Below are 15,936 nucleotides of genomic sequence, written 5' to 3' on the forward strand. Positions count from 1 at the left end.
TTGTGAGTTGCAAAAGTTCATTTATTTTTCCTCCTCTTCAGCTTTTCTTGGATAACAGCAATTTAAGGAATTACTCAGTTTTGCTGCCCGTGTGCAAGCAGCCAATAATTAATTCTTTCACATAAGTTACTGTACTTCACTGCTTTCATGAACAAACTAACATCGACATGGATTTCAAACACTGAAACATTAAAAATATAAAGCATTGTCCATAAAGCAAGAAACAAAATGCTGTCAGATGAATTTATTAAGTTTATTTTTATTCCCTTGTAGCTCCCAGAAATTTTCAGTAACAAACTGATTTAAAAGGCAACGAAAACGTGACAAATATAACAACTGAGTATACGGTAAGCCTCATTAATGTGTTTAAAAAACATTTTCGAACATAGTGAATACACATTTTCATTGTGTATATTACCTTTCACGATAATAGTAAACAAATTAATGTCAACTAGAACTGAAGAATTTTGCATGCCACTTTATCCAGACTATTCAAATGAAAAAAGTTTTTATAACTTACCCCATTTACACACAAAGGCCTTCTAAGTGACCGGTGTATGACCAGCATTTCAGTTAAATCAGCTTTCATTCTCTTGTTGCAGAAGTCATCTGAATGACATACTTCTACTTGAACCTAAAAGCTGAATGCTTAATTTTTTTATTATTTTTTTTAAAAAGATTTGTCAGCACTTCCAGCATCTGATACATTCGGTATTCTTTCAGTTTTAAAGCATAGTAACTAAGTGGAAACAGAACCTCTCATATCTCCGCTTCTGGGAAGAGTAACCTGCACCAAAAGTTTGTTTCCATTTACTGCACTCCTGGACAAATTAAAATCCTCATGTTCTCCGGAGCAGTTGCCTGAGAAGATTAATACTACAGGAACAATAACATGGACATGGAAGTTAACAGGCATGTGGCTATGTTTAAGTGAGAATTCTTTGTAGTCTTTGACTTTGTAACTGACTATTAAATAACTTTTATACTCCCTTATCACATTTGCCATCTTCCTCTACACGGGTTGAAAGGAGAAGAGCAGCTCATTTTCAGTGTAACAGACAACTGGCTTCTAAATAAGAGACACTTATTTAGGAAAAAACAACACAAAGCATTAGAAAACTTTAAGTGACTTCTCTCTTATAGCATAAGCCATGGCAGGCATTAAATTCCAACTGCAAAAGAATTGTATTACTTCCCAAGGCCAAATTTTGTATAAATGGCTTCTAAGCGCTATTACAAACATGTGCCAAGACACTGCCACCTTACTTTCCCAGAAATTTCAATTGTCATTTTGGGGAGTAAAAAGTTAGCTCATGTCTTATCACAAAGCCTCGCTAGAAAAAATAAAAGGAATAAATCTATTGTTTGGCAATTTTACACAGAGTAAGTCCTTCAAAAAAAGGACTGCAGAAGCTTCCTTTTTTAAAGAAAATGGAAAATAAAGCCATGCTTGCCAAACTTTTACTATTTAAGATAGTACCTATTTGATACTTTATTTCAGAGGTCAACTTCCAAAACACAAATTTCAAGTTGTTGATGTAGTCACGTGGATTTTGTCATTGTCCTGTTTCAAAATAGCATGGACGGAAACCTCCATAAGCAGCACAGGTTTGTCTGCCAAAAATTACTTGTTCACAGCATTGTCTCTTGGCACATTCGAACTGGAATATTATAATGTCTGTCATCTTCAGTTATGAGAGTCACCACAGGCCAGTCCTGCTCCGGGTCATTGGGGTAAAGTGTGATGAACTCATCAGTGCTGTACTTATAGAGTCGGTACACTTGGATGGTGTACTGCAGAGCATAAGCAAGAAGAAACATTTCCACCTACATTGGAAAAAAACAAATATTTGTGTTAAGTTCAACATACCTTCTACAAGATCTTCCTCATAAAAATATTAAACTAATACCTGTCAGATGTAATTTTTCAAAGACAAAAATTACGAAGTGAGAAGTCCTATGCACGAGCATCTCTCACTCAGTATCTCCATCATATCCCTCTACGACACCATGCATTTAACAAGAAAGTCTTCAAATCCACAATGGCATAGTAGTAAAATAATCCTAAAGAAAAACTACCTAACATAGTGTGTCCTACTGCCACAAGCAGGTAGGAAAGACATTCTCTTACATCCTGTTAAGTCACTTAAAACCAGACAAGAGCAGGTTTCAGGCAATGATCTTTTCACTCTTACAGGGTACTTTGAGCTTTCCAGTCAAATAAAAAGTAAATAGAAAGCCCTTACAAAGCCTGCTGACAGGAGAAGAAATTCAGAAAAAGAAGCTCTAAAGAGCTTCTACTTGGTCTACTACAGTGACAAGCATATCCTGCTCTAAATAATAATTTACAAAGAATCTTACTGAAATAAACAAATATAGTCAGCAAAAAAACCGGCAACATCTTGACTAAACTGAGCAGCAAAAAAGTCACCAATGAATCACCTAATTTCACAGAAACAGCAAGCTATCTCATCTATACTGCAGTTGTCAGATTTTTAAGATAAGAAACAAAACCAAAACATAATACTTCCATGTTTCTAGTATCTGCAATTAAGTTGTGAACCCTAACTGCAGTGTCCCACTTGCAATGAATTCAAGGGGATTTTTTTTTAATGGATGTTCCCAAAATCTTTCAGTCTATTCAGCTCATTTTGGTTTGGGGCATTTTTGTAATATGTGTACCATTTCTGCCATGTATAAAACAGTAACTTCCATTAGCTTATCAGAATTCACCTGTGTATGTGCTATACTTGGTCATCCTAATTTGAGTGTTAGCTTTTATCATGTTTTTTTAAAAAGCTAACAACTAAGAGATCAATACAAGTGTCATATTAATAGCAACCCCTATTTCCAAAGACTGCTACCTGCCAGCCACCAGATAAAGCCTGGTGTTTCAGAGGAGGACCTTTACAGACTCTCACTATAAGCAAGAAGCTCTAACACATTCTTCAAACAGAAGACCAGAGGCTTCAGTCAGCCCAACAAAAGCTGGGAAATTTCTTAAACCATTTGAAACTAAAAAATCTGAACCAGGAAAATAACACTTTAAGAACAACCTCTCCTTACTTGTTCAAGGCCTCCACTGTGACCAATATGATTCAAGTGATTCTGCATTAACTGACAAGGGTTACTGGATGTATCTCGTGCAAACAAGAGCCAGGAGAAGACAGGCACTCTCCTTCCACTTTTATCGGCGTTGTATAATTCAATTGCAGTGTTAAGCATCAAAAATTTCAGTGCTTCATAGAGACTGTACTCCTCATCTTCATTTTTAAACAATTTATTACAAGCTTCTTGTTTCTCAAGGGGACCCTTTATTTCACTTATAATCTTCCACTAAAATAAAAAAAAAAAAAAAAAAAAAAAAAAAACAAATAAACCATCACACACAACATGAATCAACAGCCATCACCCTGCAAGAGCTGCAAACAGCCACTTGTGAGTTGTCCAATGCTCAGCACAGGCACCCAGAATTTAACTTACGAACGGCTTTGTGTCTTTTTAAAAACAATCAAGAATATTTCCACAACTGTAATCCAATCAAGGTCAGGCTGATTTGCTCAAATTGATCCATAAGCAAAGCAAAAGGAAGGTATACTAGAAATTGCTGCGAGGCAGCAGAACAAATATTGATGTGGTACAATATGCATTAAGGTAATAACCCTTTTTTTCCTGCACCATAAAGCCTATATTCTTCATATTCTTTACATGTCTGTTACTCAAAATATGTATTTCATTCCAACCCTCAAACTGTTGAATTCAGTATTCCAAATAATCTTAAATGCCTTCATAAAAAGAGAATTTGCATTCACAGTAAAAGAGGAACAACTGAAGAGATTTTCAATAGGTTTTCAGAGTTCCAAGAAAGAGAAAGCATGGGGCTAGGTAATACAGTATGAACACTTAGGGGCACAATCATATTTGTGTGACCCAGAATAAATCTATAAAAATGGAACAAAAAACTACTCCTCTAAAATTACTTCAGTGCTGTTGTTGTTTTTCCTTCCTTAATCTCATCCAGATAGCAAAATTATTTGTCCACAGTAAACACAATTCCTTCAAATAAATACAAGAAATAATAGAGGCAAAAAGCTACTCTGTTACATTGATTTCTTCATTGAAATATGGCTAGTTAATACTTTTCTGCAGAGCTGCTTGCAAATTAATTCCAGCATCAGGCTATTGCAAGCAGTGGAAGACTAGATGCCCCTCACACATCTGAAAGACATTCTTTACTTGATTTTATTACAGTATGCAAACGGAAAAGGGACTTTCACTACTGAAAGCATCCTTATGCTAAATTCTTCACACTCAAAACTCTTTGTCACTTTTCTTATTTGCATGTGACCAACGAATGTACAAATACTTTTCCAACCTTTTTCCTTAGAAGTATTAAATACTCTTTTATTTCATCACTTATTTCTCCCATCCTCTTGCCAGGTTTCTGTCTGAGCTTCCACTGCTTGATCCAGTCATACCTGCTCAGCAAGTTTTCAGGAAGCTGGAAGTTGAGAGAAGAAAAGGCAGCTTAAGTTAAAACTCTGGAAAGGATAAGCCACCAACTTGCATTTTTTTTTAACATTTTGCACCTTAAAACAATACCTCATATATCCTTCTGAACAGCTATCATACTAAGATGACCATAACCAAACACAATTGCCTATTTATAATATTTGTAGGGTAACAGTCAGAATACTGGTCTATTACTATTTCCAGACCTAACAAACACATAAGCACTGGAAAAATTAACCACGAAGTTACTCATGTCTTGTTTTTTGCTTGTTTTATTTTATTTTGAGGTTTTGGGTTTTTTTTTTAAATAAAACACTCCCCCAACAGCAGAGAGATGACAGTGACTGTGTTTGAAAGCGTTCCTAAATCAACAGAAGAGAAAATTACATCCATCAGATCATCCTCAGGTCTTGGTGGACTGCAAACTACTTTGTCCAGAACACACTAACTCTGTTTCCTCTTCAAGGAGCACAATTCAAACACTCTGGGACAGGTTTTTTTATTAAAGAAGAAAACAACTTGGGAATTTGCTGATGCATCAGATAATGTTTTAGCCTCAGAACTTTCTCTTTTACTGCTTATGTGCCACACCTGTTCAGCTCAGAGCTTTTATACCTCCCCTGAAGGACACCCTGGCAGTTGCATGTCCAGTTTTGTACCCTCATCTATTAAGCCATCTTATTGCTAGAACTGGAAGAGTAACTTGTGTCTCACAATGGAGTAAATACTTGACTAGAGCAGAACTTATGCCATCAGCCACCACCAGCCCATTTTCAGTTTGTTAGGACTCCAAACTAGTAATGTCTTCTCTTTAGGAGCAACCAAATACGTGTCAGAGAGGGACAGATCTTCTCCCATCCCAGCCTGGCATCCTGTGCACACAGAACTAAATAATCAAAAATTATATGCCCATAATTTCAACAACTACAAATAGCATGTAATCACCATCTTAAATTAAAAACAAGAAAAAACCAAAACAACTGTTATATTTGTACTGCCAACTGTCAGCATACACATTTCTCTTATGTGCCTTCTGCTTTGATGCATAACAATTTATCATTTCAGTTTGTTTTGTAGGTGTACACCCCTTTAAAAAACAAAGTTAATTATCATATGACATTTTCCTCTCTGAATCAGTTGAAAAAAAACAAAAGATGAACACTATTAAAAACTTGAAAGTACATGATTTTGAAAAATGTGCAGGCTCTTTAAAGGATCACTGGGAAACTATGTTCTTTAGTCTAAAAACACGGAAATGGTTGAGAGCTGAAAGAATGTGTTTTAATCATTTTGCAATGTACTTGCTGTAAAACACCTCGCAGAACTATTTTCATCGGTAATTATAAAAACATAATCACAAGATTAAAATTATGAAATTAAAATTATTAAAATAACAATAGTGGCCAGAATGAGAAATTTCCAGATGTCCTTTAAAGTGATGCAAAAAGGTAATTAGGGCAGTGTGATTCTACTTGGACTGCCACCCTACACAGAGTCTGCATCAGACATTCACCATTTACATTCCCAGCAGCATCCTGACAACCAGAACCTTACTCTTCTCAAGTTGGCTCACTTTTGTACAGGCAGCTTCTTACATGTTTTTTCCATGTTCACCAATACCATCAAATGGACTTTGTTGACACAAGAAAATTTCTGGAATATTCTTCTTCTACTTGTAGGGGAATACCTAGCTTTTCTCATACATCAGTGCTCCACAAGAACTGTTCTTTGCGTTAGACTGGAGTTGCTCTTACGCTTATTTTAAGCAATATCTAAGACACAGGTAATTACACACATTCTGCAAAGCCTACAGCATCCAATTTGTTATTCCACTTTCTAAAGAAACCATATATGGCACACAAGAATAGATATAATTTTGAAAAGCTAGGGGTTTCTCAAATGTTAGAAAAAATTGTCTTTATTTTTTGTTATCCTCAGCTGTCTCGTGGAAAATCTCTTACTGCCATATTATATGCAGTAAGAAGAAATCAAGAGAGCAAGATTAAGACAGACAAGTGACTCTCCAGTAAGCACTACAGTAACATACCCATTATAAACTGGAAACCAAGGTCACCCGGACTCAGTTCCACACTGGAAGAATCACTGTGCACAAACAACAGTCTTGAACATTACAACTTCTCAGTTCAGGGGATACTGACAATTGAGCATATACATTACATATAACAGAGAAATGAGATCATAAAATTATCAAATAGGTTAGACCCAATATTACTCTACTGTCAGAAGATCAGTTTGACACTTACCATAGTAAAATCCTCACTCTGCAGCCACCTGGGTAACTGGGTAGCTTGGCTTAATGCCTGGAAAAGAGTTGCTCTGAAAGCACAATAGTTATCACCTCGTATTCTCCTTATAGATGCAAACTTCTGAGCAACTGCTTCATATCCCTAGAAAAACACAAAATCCAAAGGACGTGAAATCATTAATAAAACATTTCAAAATCATAAAGTGGTTACATAAATAATATTGGAATAGTATCATCCAAATACTAATGTTATTTTCAAAAAAAGAAAAAAAAAGATTGACCCACTACCCCTTTTGGAAGTTCAAATGCTTTCAGGTCACAAATTATGCTCTGAGAAAAACAACTTAGTTCTGCTGAAAAACAAACAAGAAACTGAAGAAATCTAACAGATATTGGTTTGAGGTATTTGTTTGATGAACAGAACTTAAACATCATTGAAATATGGGTAGCTAAGTCACCTGGATTTCCAAAAAATATCCAACATACACACACAAGACTACACATCATGCTTCAAAGAAATTTCAGCACATGGCACATGTAGCTTGTTTCTGCCTCAGGGCAAGTTTGTGTTTACACTGAAATATCTTGACACTTGCCTCAGCACATTTGTTCCCTCCCTGCTGTTCCCAAACTCACAGTTGTAGCAGAAGCCACAATGTTGAAATGCAGCTTCTGCAGCTCAGCTACCCTGGCAAGGGCCAAAGCCCTGTGTGTTCATATTTCTCACAGTAATCTCTGGAGGGAGGCATGGGGAGTTTTTGACTTTTGTAAGGTATCTTTGTTTACTCATACGTATCACTGAATTTTTCAAGGAACAAAACAACTTTGCTTTATTTTCTACTATTCTAGGTCAAGATTAATAAAAAAAAATTAGTTCAAAAACTGGTAAAAAAAACCTCAGGAAAAATTGTTTAAAACCCATGCAATTCACAACTTTTAGTTACTTGCCTTCCACCCAAAAACCTGGTAATCTGCTCTGCACTTCAGTAGTCCAACAAATTAGCACCTTTCGTCCATAAACAAGATATAAAACTTCAATTGAAAACAATAACAAAGGCCAGAACAAAGCAAATCTCTAAATTATCAGCAAGTAGCTCTACTAAAATCACATTTGAAATTAGCACAAAGAAAAGCATCTGCTTTTAATGCAATGTAATTGCAATTAAGCAATGTAAAATACTGCTACTGCATTTGTCATCTTAAAAGACTGAGTGCATAGGAAATCATGTAGCAAACAAAAACAAAGAGCCTAACAAAATCCAACAAAAATAAAACTGCTACCTTTCTCATCCTTTTTGCTGCTGGGGTGTTTCCTCTCCATTCCTTTCTGCAGTACTCCATAACGTCCATTTCAGGTGAAACACTTAGTTTATATTCTGTCAGAACATGCAAGATTATAAAGAAAAAAGAAGAAGGTAGAAAGCACATCAAATTTCTAAATACATCATCACTTTAAAATAACTTCAGTGCCAAATTAAACTGGCAGCACAACTTGTAGCTACTAAGTAATTATTGCTGTGGGAGGGGATAAAATCAGTTTGTTCTGAAAATTACAGGTGAAGAAAAGTTATGATGTAGTTCAACAAGGGAACACACTGCTCCTCTATTCTGCAAAAAACAATTGGCAGAGAAGAGAAATTAATAAAGTACTCTTCCTTTTCTTAGAAAAATATTTGACAGAGGTTTTTCTTCTTCATATAGCAGCCAAACTATAAGGGAGAAAGATGACAGACCTTTCTCAGTAAATCAGTAACAATACCAGAAAGAAGAGATACAGTTTTGTCTTGGAATCCCAACACCTTCATCGCCAATCCAGCCAGTACTGAGATTATCAGGGCGTGCCAGCAACAGATGCTGAGATGCTATAATGACTGTGACTGATTTTCAAGCAGGACACTGGTAACACAGATTATCTGACTGTTTGCCAAAGAATTCACATTCACTCATAAAGTAACTATAAAAACACAGGGAATGATACATTAAGAGCAACTAATTTTACAGAGAATTGATCTTTTTAGGAATCTCACTGTACAATGTACTCAGTGATAAGTAACTGCTACTGAACACAGACATCTGTGCACAAAAGCCCCTGGAAGACAGGGTGTCAGGACATCACAACATCAGGGCTACAGTGAGTTGCAACACCGTATTTAAAACTTCACACAAAGTTCAGTTGTACCTGAGGCGTTTGTTTCACAAAGCAGTATTTTCTCCCTCTCTATTTCTTCTTCATCACGATACATGTCCTCCTCACTGTAATAAAAATCAACACATACCTCAAGCAACAGCACAAATCCTACTCTCTTTTTCAAGCTCTTCCTCTTCTCACAACTCAGGAAAGTATTTAAGTCTTTCTACCTTTTTTTTTCCCCAACTCCATTTGCTTTCCATCTTACCCACTTTCATAGAACCAACATGAGCTCTCAAAAACAGAGAAGTTTAGAAAACCCTCTCAACAGCTCCCCTCCAATATCTGTCACTAGGTTGGTGATAAATCATTGCCTGAATTTTTCTTCTGTGGTTGAATGGATACTACAGTCTCTTCGTATTTCTACATTTTACAGTGTAATTTAGCAAAAGAAACAAGCCAACATGTCTATTTGCTGCATATATGAATGATGCACCCCATGCATGCAGCTAAGAACATATTACTCTACAGGCCTTGGTATCTACACACCACTGGGACTGACCAACCCACCTCGTGCTGAGCAGAATACATGACAGACTACAATGAAAACTGCATAGACCTGCATCTGCAGACTGGATGGGAACATTACTGCTGAAAACGGAGGTCCATACAATGTTCAAAAACCTGTCTGCAAATCGCACATTCCATTCCTGAGACGTTTGTCATATGATTACATCTAGCAAATAAACTTCTAAAAAATAATCAAAATTCTAAAAGCTTCACAATTAAAATACTTGAAAAAACATGTGTCACCAGCCATATTAGTATCATTTGAGCATAGCACTAACTAAAAGAACTTTACACTGAAAGTCTGTTTTTTGAGGAAAGTACATAACTAGAAGAAGGCTGCAAGGTCATTACTTACAGCCCACTGCTATTAGTAGCTTCTGATCTACCCCTCAAGAACACCCCAAATCCAAACCACAGTCTGCCTCCAAAAGACTAGGAAAAAATTAAGGCACATTTTACACCACTAAAAGAGGACAAGCAATTAGGAAGACTGTGAGAAAGAGTTTCATAGCCAGATAGTAATTGGATCACTTTCACTAAACTCATAAGGATAGACTATTAAATGATGGCTCTGCATTTATTTTTCTTTATATCCAAACCAGCTTACTCAAACCATCTGCACATATCTCCCTTGAGAACAAAAGATCTTTAGTATAAAGAACAGTGTCAGTTAATACCAAGAAACTCATCTACTGGGCTGTCATATAAAACCAGTTTAGTTTTTACTCAAGTGCTCAAGTAGCTGCATGAAGTCTCATTTTTAGCAACACTAAAAAATTATTAATTAAAAGAGAAACAATAGATATAGTAGGTGTCCAACACAGTTCTATCTGGTGAGAAGCAACGTCATAGAAATATTTGTTTCAAGTCCATATTCGTGTTACACTACGGCACTAGACAATGCCTAATTTCTCAGCAGAGTTTGAAGTCCATTAGGGTTTGTGAAGACTTTAAAGAATACTTGATAACCTTGAAAATACTATGAAAAAACCCACACAGCTTGGTATCTGACGGCAGCAATCTCTAGCTTATCTTCTGTATAAGCCAAGTATCTAAAATACAAAGCAACAACCTTCCCCTCTGAGCATGAAGAAATCTGCTGCTACAAGGGATCCCACAGGAGAGAAACTGCATCTGGGCAGGGAAATCGTTCCTTCGCAATACAGCCTTGAGTAAATTCAGCATAAGACGCAGAAAGAGAAGAAGTGCTCAACTGACTAAGCCAGTGAGACTACTCAAGAAAGAGGAAGCTTGGTGTAAAGGAAGCAGTGTCATGTCCCTTCTGCAGATGATATTAAACCACCTTCATTCTGAGAGCTGACAAAACAGAAGCAGCCACAGACTGAGAACACGACAGATTAACACCCAGAGTAAACAAGGCACTGCAATTCAAGAGAATTGTTTTGAAATCCAGGTAGGCTAGAGGTGCAATCCATCCTGCACAGACACTCATTCCAGAGAAGAAAGTGTGTCATAACACTGTTGTAGGACAGCAATTGTTAAGTAAGTCTGGGGAAACAAGAATGTGGAAACTAAAGCCTTTCCCCATTAGTGGTCAGAGAAATATCTGACAAACATAGTGAACATAAAGTAAGAGTGGAAAAGAATGATTAAATGAAAACGTGCATGCACAAAAGAAAAAAAATAGTGCAAGAAGTTGCATGTAAATACTTAAATAGTTGAACTAGTTAATGGGATTTTCCTGAATCAAAAATACCAAGGAAAAAAAATCATAAATTCACCTTCATGAACTGAAAGTACCCTCCCCTTCTATAGGAAAACTGTTAATATATTTAAAAATTAAATCCTTACCTCTCCTCAGATGACTCCATTGCTGCAGGATTACCAGACACAGGTCCATGCAGTTCACAGTTTTTGGATGCATCCTGATCCATCCCAGGAGACTCAATCATATCTGTCTTCTCAGGTCTCCCACTACTTCTGTATACACAGTCTTGTCTTATTTCTGATGTAGTTTTCTCTTTATGGTCTGCAGCTGCATTTGCTGAGCCAAGTTCCTCAGAAGCAACACCAACTTCATTTTTATGCTTCATCAGCTGTGTGGGAACACTCTCTTTTTTCTCTTCTGCACCTGCAGAAAGGCTGGTTGGCTCTGTCATCCACCCTTGAAGATTATCCTGGCTTTGAAGAATGAAAAATACATGAAGAGAAACTCTCCCAGAACAAAAGCACATGTTTCAGGAAAACTACAATATTTTAAGAGTTACATTATATTTTGAGAATTCAGAGAGTACATAAGCTATTCAAAATCAGGAAGAAAACCCAGAACAGTTCGGTAAAATAAGACGGCATTCAAGTTATTTTCTAACTCACTCCCCTGACCATCATTTCTCACCAAGGCTAAGCTGTGCCAGTTCCTCAAACACATACTACACAACAGTTAGTGCCCTGATTAAACACCTGCCATCCTTGGGGTGCATTATCACCTAAAACCCCAAGGATTAACAGAAATTCTAAAGAAACAAGTTTGAGTCCTGCAAGAAAACAGTTTTTACAAACTCACCTGGTGCTCTGTGAAACATCCACTGCACCAGGATCATTGGCAATTTTTACACTAAAGCAATCTTTGTGTCTTCCAATATGATCAAGGTATCAAGACAGGATGTCTACAATGCATTCTAGCAAGCTCTCCAAAGGTTTAGGATGTACCCATATAGTAAATTTTCAGGGATATTTATCTTAAGTTGACACATGGTAAAATGTGTCAACGTAAGATAAATATCCCAAAAGTTATGGGTTGCTTGGCAGTTATCACATTAATGTTCTAGACAATTAGTGGCTAACCAGGCCAGTCACCTCAGAGCTCACAGACTTAATATCCACTCCATAAACCTTAAAACTGCTCAACACATTCCTATTTCTATGGTAAAGCCTCCTACCTGCAACATACCTTTGCTTACTAGCGTTACAGCCCTTTGGCACCCAGGCCCTGACATGTACCAAGCTCTCACATAGCACAGAGCTCAGCGCCACAGTTCACAGAACCAAAGAGCGGCCTGGGCTGGACGGGACTTCAAAGGTCACCTGGTTCCAATCCCCTGCTGTGGGCATGGACACCTTCCACTAGACCAAGGCTGCTCAGAGCCCCATCCAGTCCAGCCTTCAACACTTCCCAGGATGGAATCATTCACAACTCCTCCGACAACATTGTTCCAGTGCCTCACCCCTCTCACAGTAAAGAATTTCTTCCTAATGTCTAATCCAAACCTACCCTTTTTCAGCTGGAAACATTCCCCCTTGTCCTGTCACTACATGCCCTTGCAAAAAAGTCCTCTCAATTTTTCTTATATGCTCCCTTCAGGTCCTGGAAGGCCACAATTAGATCACTCCAAAGCCAGTTTCTCCCAGTGTGAACAGCCCCAGCTGTCGAGAGGCGCTCCATCCCCCCCGTCAACCCCGCGGCCCTACAGGGGACTCGTTCCGACATCTCCTGCCCTTCCGCCAGAGCCGGCTGCAGCACCGCAGGCGGGCTCTCACCAGAGAGGAGCAGCACATTCCCCTCCCTAGACACCGCCGCTTTTCACGCAGAGCCGCACTCCACGTCCCGATGTTTCCCGTCCCGCTCCTGGCGGAAGGAGGCCCAGCCCTGAGCGAGGCCTCACCTTTCTGCCGCGCTCGGTCCCGCCCGGCGCCGCCCGCCGCTGCCCGAGCCCGGCGCTGCACGCCGAGAGCCGGGCCCCAGAGGAGGGCGGGGAGCCCGGCCCGGCCGCCGCCGCTCGCCGCTCATGCCGGCGCGCCCCGGGAACGGCGGAGCCCCGGGAACGAATGGTCCCGGGAACGGCGGAGCCCCAGGAACGACTGCTCCCGATCCCGGTCTGTCCCGGCTCCTGCGCGGCCCCGCCGCCGCTTCCGCGGCCCGCCGGAAAGGGCGGCCCCGCCGCGCCCTCAGCCCGCGGCGCGGGGGGTAAAGGCGGCCGAGTGAGAGCCCCGCCAAGGTGGGGGCAACAATTAGTTCTTGTAAGCGGAGGAAAGGGCGCATATAAGAGTTGCGTTCCGGCCGCCAGACGTTCCGTGTAAAAGGAAGTGCTCCGAGGATGCAAAGGGTGCGTGTGTGTGTGCGTCTGTGTGTCTGTCTGTGTGTGTGTCTGTGTCTGTGTTTGGAGCCTCTGTGGAGCTGGAAGTCTCTTTTGGGAGCAAAGAAATACATCACCACGTTCTGATACGCCTCTGTGAAACTCCAGGAAGTAGAGAAGCGCACCCGGAGAGTAGATGAGAAGCCTTTAAAAAAGTGTATGCTGCTGAAACATAGCTTTTATTAAAACAACAACAACAACAACAACAACAACCAAAAAACCACAAAAAACAAACCCCAAAACCTGAATAAAAAACTCCACCACCCCCCAAAAAAACCCAACAAACACCCCCCCCCCCCCCGAAAACTCAGATTCTACTCGGAGTAGAATCTTTCTACCGTGAAAGAAAAGTCCACTGCAGTTTAGGCGTGGGGAGGTCGGTCTTCACATTGAGATTGAAGAAGTGTTTGCCTTCTTTCTGAAATGTCTCTCATAAGAACACGTTTTCTTTGAGTACAACAAGTGATGCTGAGACTAGAGGCAAATAACTACTAAAAACATACTTTTCAGCAAAGGAATTTGAACTAACATGCATTTAGAGGATCAAACATTACTGGGAGAATGTTTTAAAGGTAGCGGTCAGATAGTAAAACCTCAAAAAGGTTAAAATGGCAATGATAAATAATTTGCAACATGAAACTTAATATAAAACTGATTGACATTTTTGTAAACAATCCTTTTCTGTTTCTTTTATCCTTGAGATGTGTGGAAGTACCATGAATGTTTGAAGAAGAGTGGGAAAAATCGCATTACCTTAGTTCTGTTTTAATCACTGCTTTTCTTGTGGATCAAATTCATGTAGGATTGCTCTTGACAATGACATCTCCTTTGAAAAATCTCTTTGAACAACTGTTTGACTGACAGGTTTGTCTCAGTATGCATTCTTGTTTCCCACTGGCCATTCCAGCTAGTCCACTTGAAATATACCCACCTATTTCCTGTTTTCCCGACACTTAAATAATTCAGATTTAGTAGCATTGAAGAGCCATCACAGTTGCCTCCTTTTTAAGACTAGGTACTTTTTTGTTATTTACCCACCTTTGCTGTTCTCTCAGCAACTTTAAGGCAGAGATGTTTTGACTGATCATTTTGTGACCCTTCGGAGAACTACAGAGCCGAGTAGATGAAGCAACAACCTAGATCTGTTTCATCATGAGTAGCACAATTGAGTGTTGCAAAATGGCCCTGCAAAATAGTTGAACTGTACCTGAGTTATGAAATTAAATTCTGTGCATGTTCTATTTGGAACTGTTTCCTGTAACATAAAGTTCCTGAACACCAGCAAATTGTATTTCCTTTCTCAAGAAGTGTTAGATGAAAACCACGTCCTATTTCAGGCTGCACTACAGTAGTGCTTGCCTTGTGAACTTGAGAGAATGGGAGCAGTCTCTGTCACTTGGTATTTAGCTGCTTACAGATGGGGCTTATTTCAATCACAGGATTAAATGGTAATTTTTTGTGGCTTTTTTTTCTTTGCATCACAAAATAAACAAAACTAAATACCCAAAGAAGGTATTTTCCTGATGAAACTTGTGTTTGCATTAACTGAAATAAAGTATCCCAAATAGCATTGACTGAAAAAATAAATTTAACAGAAAAGTCTGCTCTCTCCACCCAATGCTCTGCCTTCAAGAAAAACTGGGAAAAAAAAATCAAAATCTTCAAATTGGATATATGCCATAGTTGAATTGATAGTTTATTCAAGGGACTATTCATCACTTTTGCCTTTTTGTAACTACTTCTAAAAATAAGGTTTCTCTCTGCCTCTTGTAAACAATATATTGCAAACATATTTGACATTTATTTTCTCAGCAAGGGGTATTTGTGTGTATAGTGTTGATATGTAGTAGATATGCCAGGTATGGGATATCTGGAGATATTGGGTAAGTTTTGTGACACATTTCACAAGATCAGGCGTGGTAAAGAGTTTTATTATTAGTCATTGCCTTCCAGCTTGCAGAAATTCTATGAACAGTTTTAGCTTGCAAACTAAAACCAGTGTCCTAGGGACTGCAGGCAGTAGCTGTTTAAGAACATGCAAGAACACCAAAAAATTTAACACTAAAGGAAAAGAATAATGGAAATAAGAATAAAGGAAATAAAGGAACTAAGAATAAAAGAATAAAGAAAAGGGATAATGAAAGTGGACTATTTACACAAATATGTCTACAATAATGCAGGTTAAACAAAGCAAAACATCTTTCTTTTTGTGTTACAAGTACAAGCAAGCAGAGGGCTTCAGCATAAAGTCTTGAAGTTCGCTTTCTAAAGACTGTGGAAGTGATGAACGCATTTTTTATTCTGAGATTATTTATTTTTAAGCAGACTCCTCAAAACAAACAGGCACCTTTATGATTTGTATTCTT

The 15,936-nt window shown here is 38.6% G+C and overlaps 1 protein-coding gene across 2 annotated transcripts; it reads right to left on the bottom strand.

Moving 5' to 3' along the window:
• Positions 1-234: 234 nt before the first annotated feature.
• On the bottom strand, positions 235-13,224 carry OTULIN (OTU deubiquitinase with linear linkage specificity). Of its 2 annotated transcripts, none has more exons than XM_066326428.1 (8): positions 13,100-13,224; positions 11,289-11,618; positions 8,958-9,031; positions 8,060-8,154; positions 6,777-6,920; positions 4,376-4,501; positions 3,067-3,336; positions 235-1,827 (listed from the first exon to the last, which is right to left on the bottom strand). In XM_066326428.1, exons 1-8 carry the CDS (start codon positions 13,222-13,224, stop codon positions 1,633-1,635), a joined length of 1,359 nt encoding a protein of 452 aa, XP_066182525.1. In that variant the 3' UTR covers positions 235-1,632. The 2 variants fall into 2 exon arrangements, with proteins under 2 accessions (XP_066182525.1, XP_066182531.1); XM_066326434.1 differs by having other exon boundaries at positions 11,289-11,614; positions 13,100-13,165.
• Positions 13,225-15,936: the final 2,712 nt, after the last annotated feature.

This window comes from Sylvia atricapilla, chromosome 1 (genome assembly GCF_009819655.1).
Source record: "Sylvia atricapilla isolate bSylAtr1 chromosome 1, bSylAtr1.pri, whole genome shotgun sequence".
Taxonomy (NCBI): domain Eukaryota; kingdom Metazoa; phylum Chordata; class Aves; order Passeriformes; family Sylviidae; genus Sylvia; species Sylvia atricapilla.

Coding starts and splice junctions, on each gene's coding strand:
- OTULIN (XM_066326428.1), bottom strand. CDS start 13,224: ATGAGCGGCGAGCGGCGGCGGCCGGGCCGGGCTCCCCGCCCTCCTCTG. Junction 11,619..13,099: donor GGACCGAGCGCGGCAGAAAG/GTGAGGCCTCGC, acceptor CATTCTTCAAAG/CCAGGATAATCTTCAAGGGT. Junction 4,502..6,776: donor AGAGTGAGGATTTTACTATG/GTAAGTGTCAAA, acceptor CTCAACTTCCAG/CTTCCTGAAAACTTGCTGAG.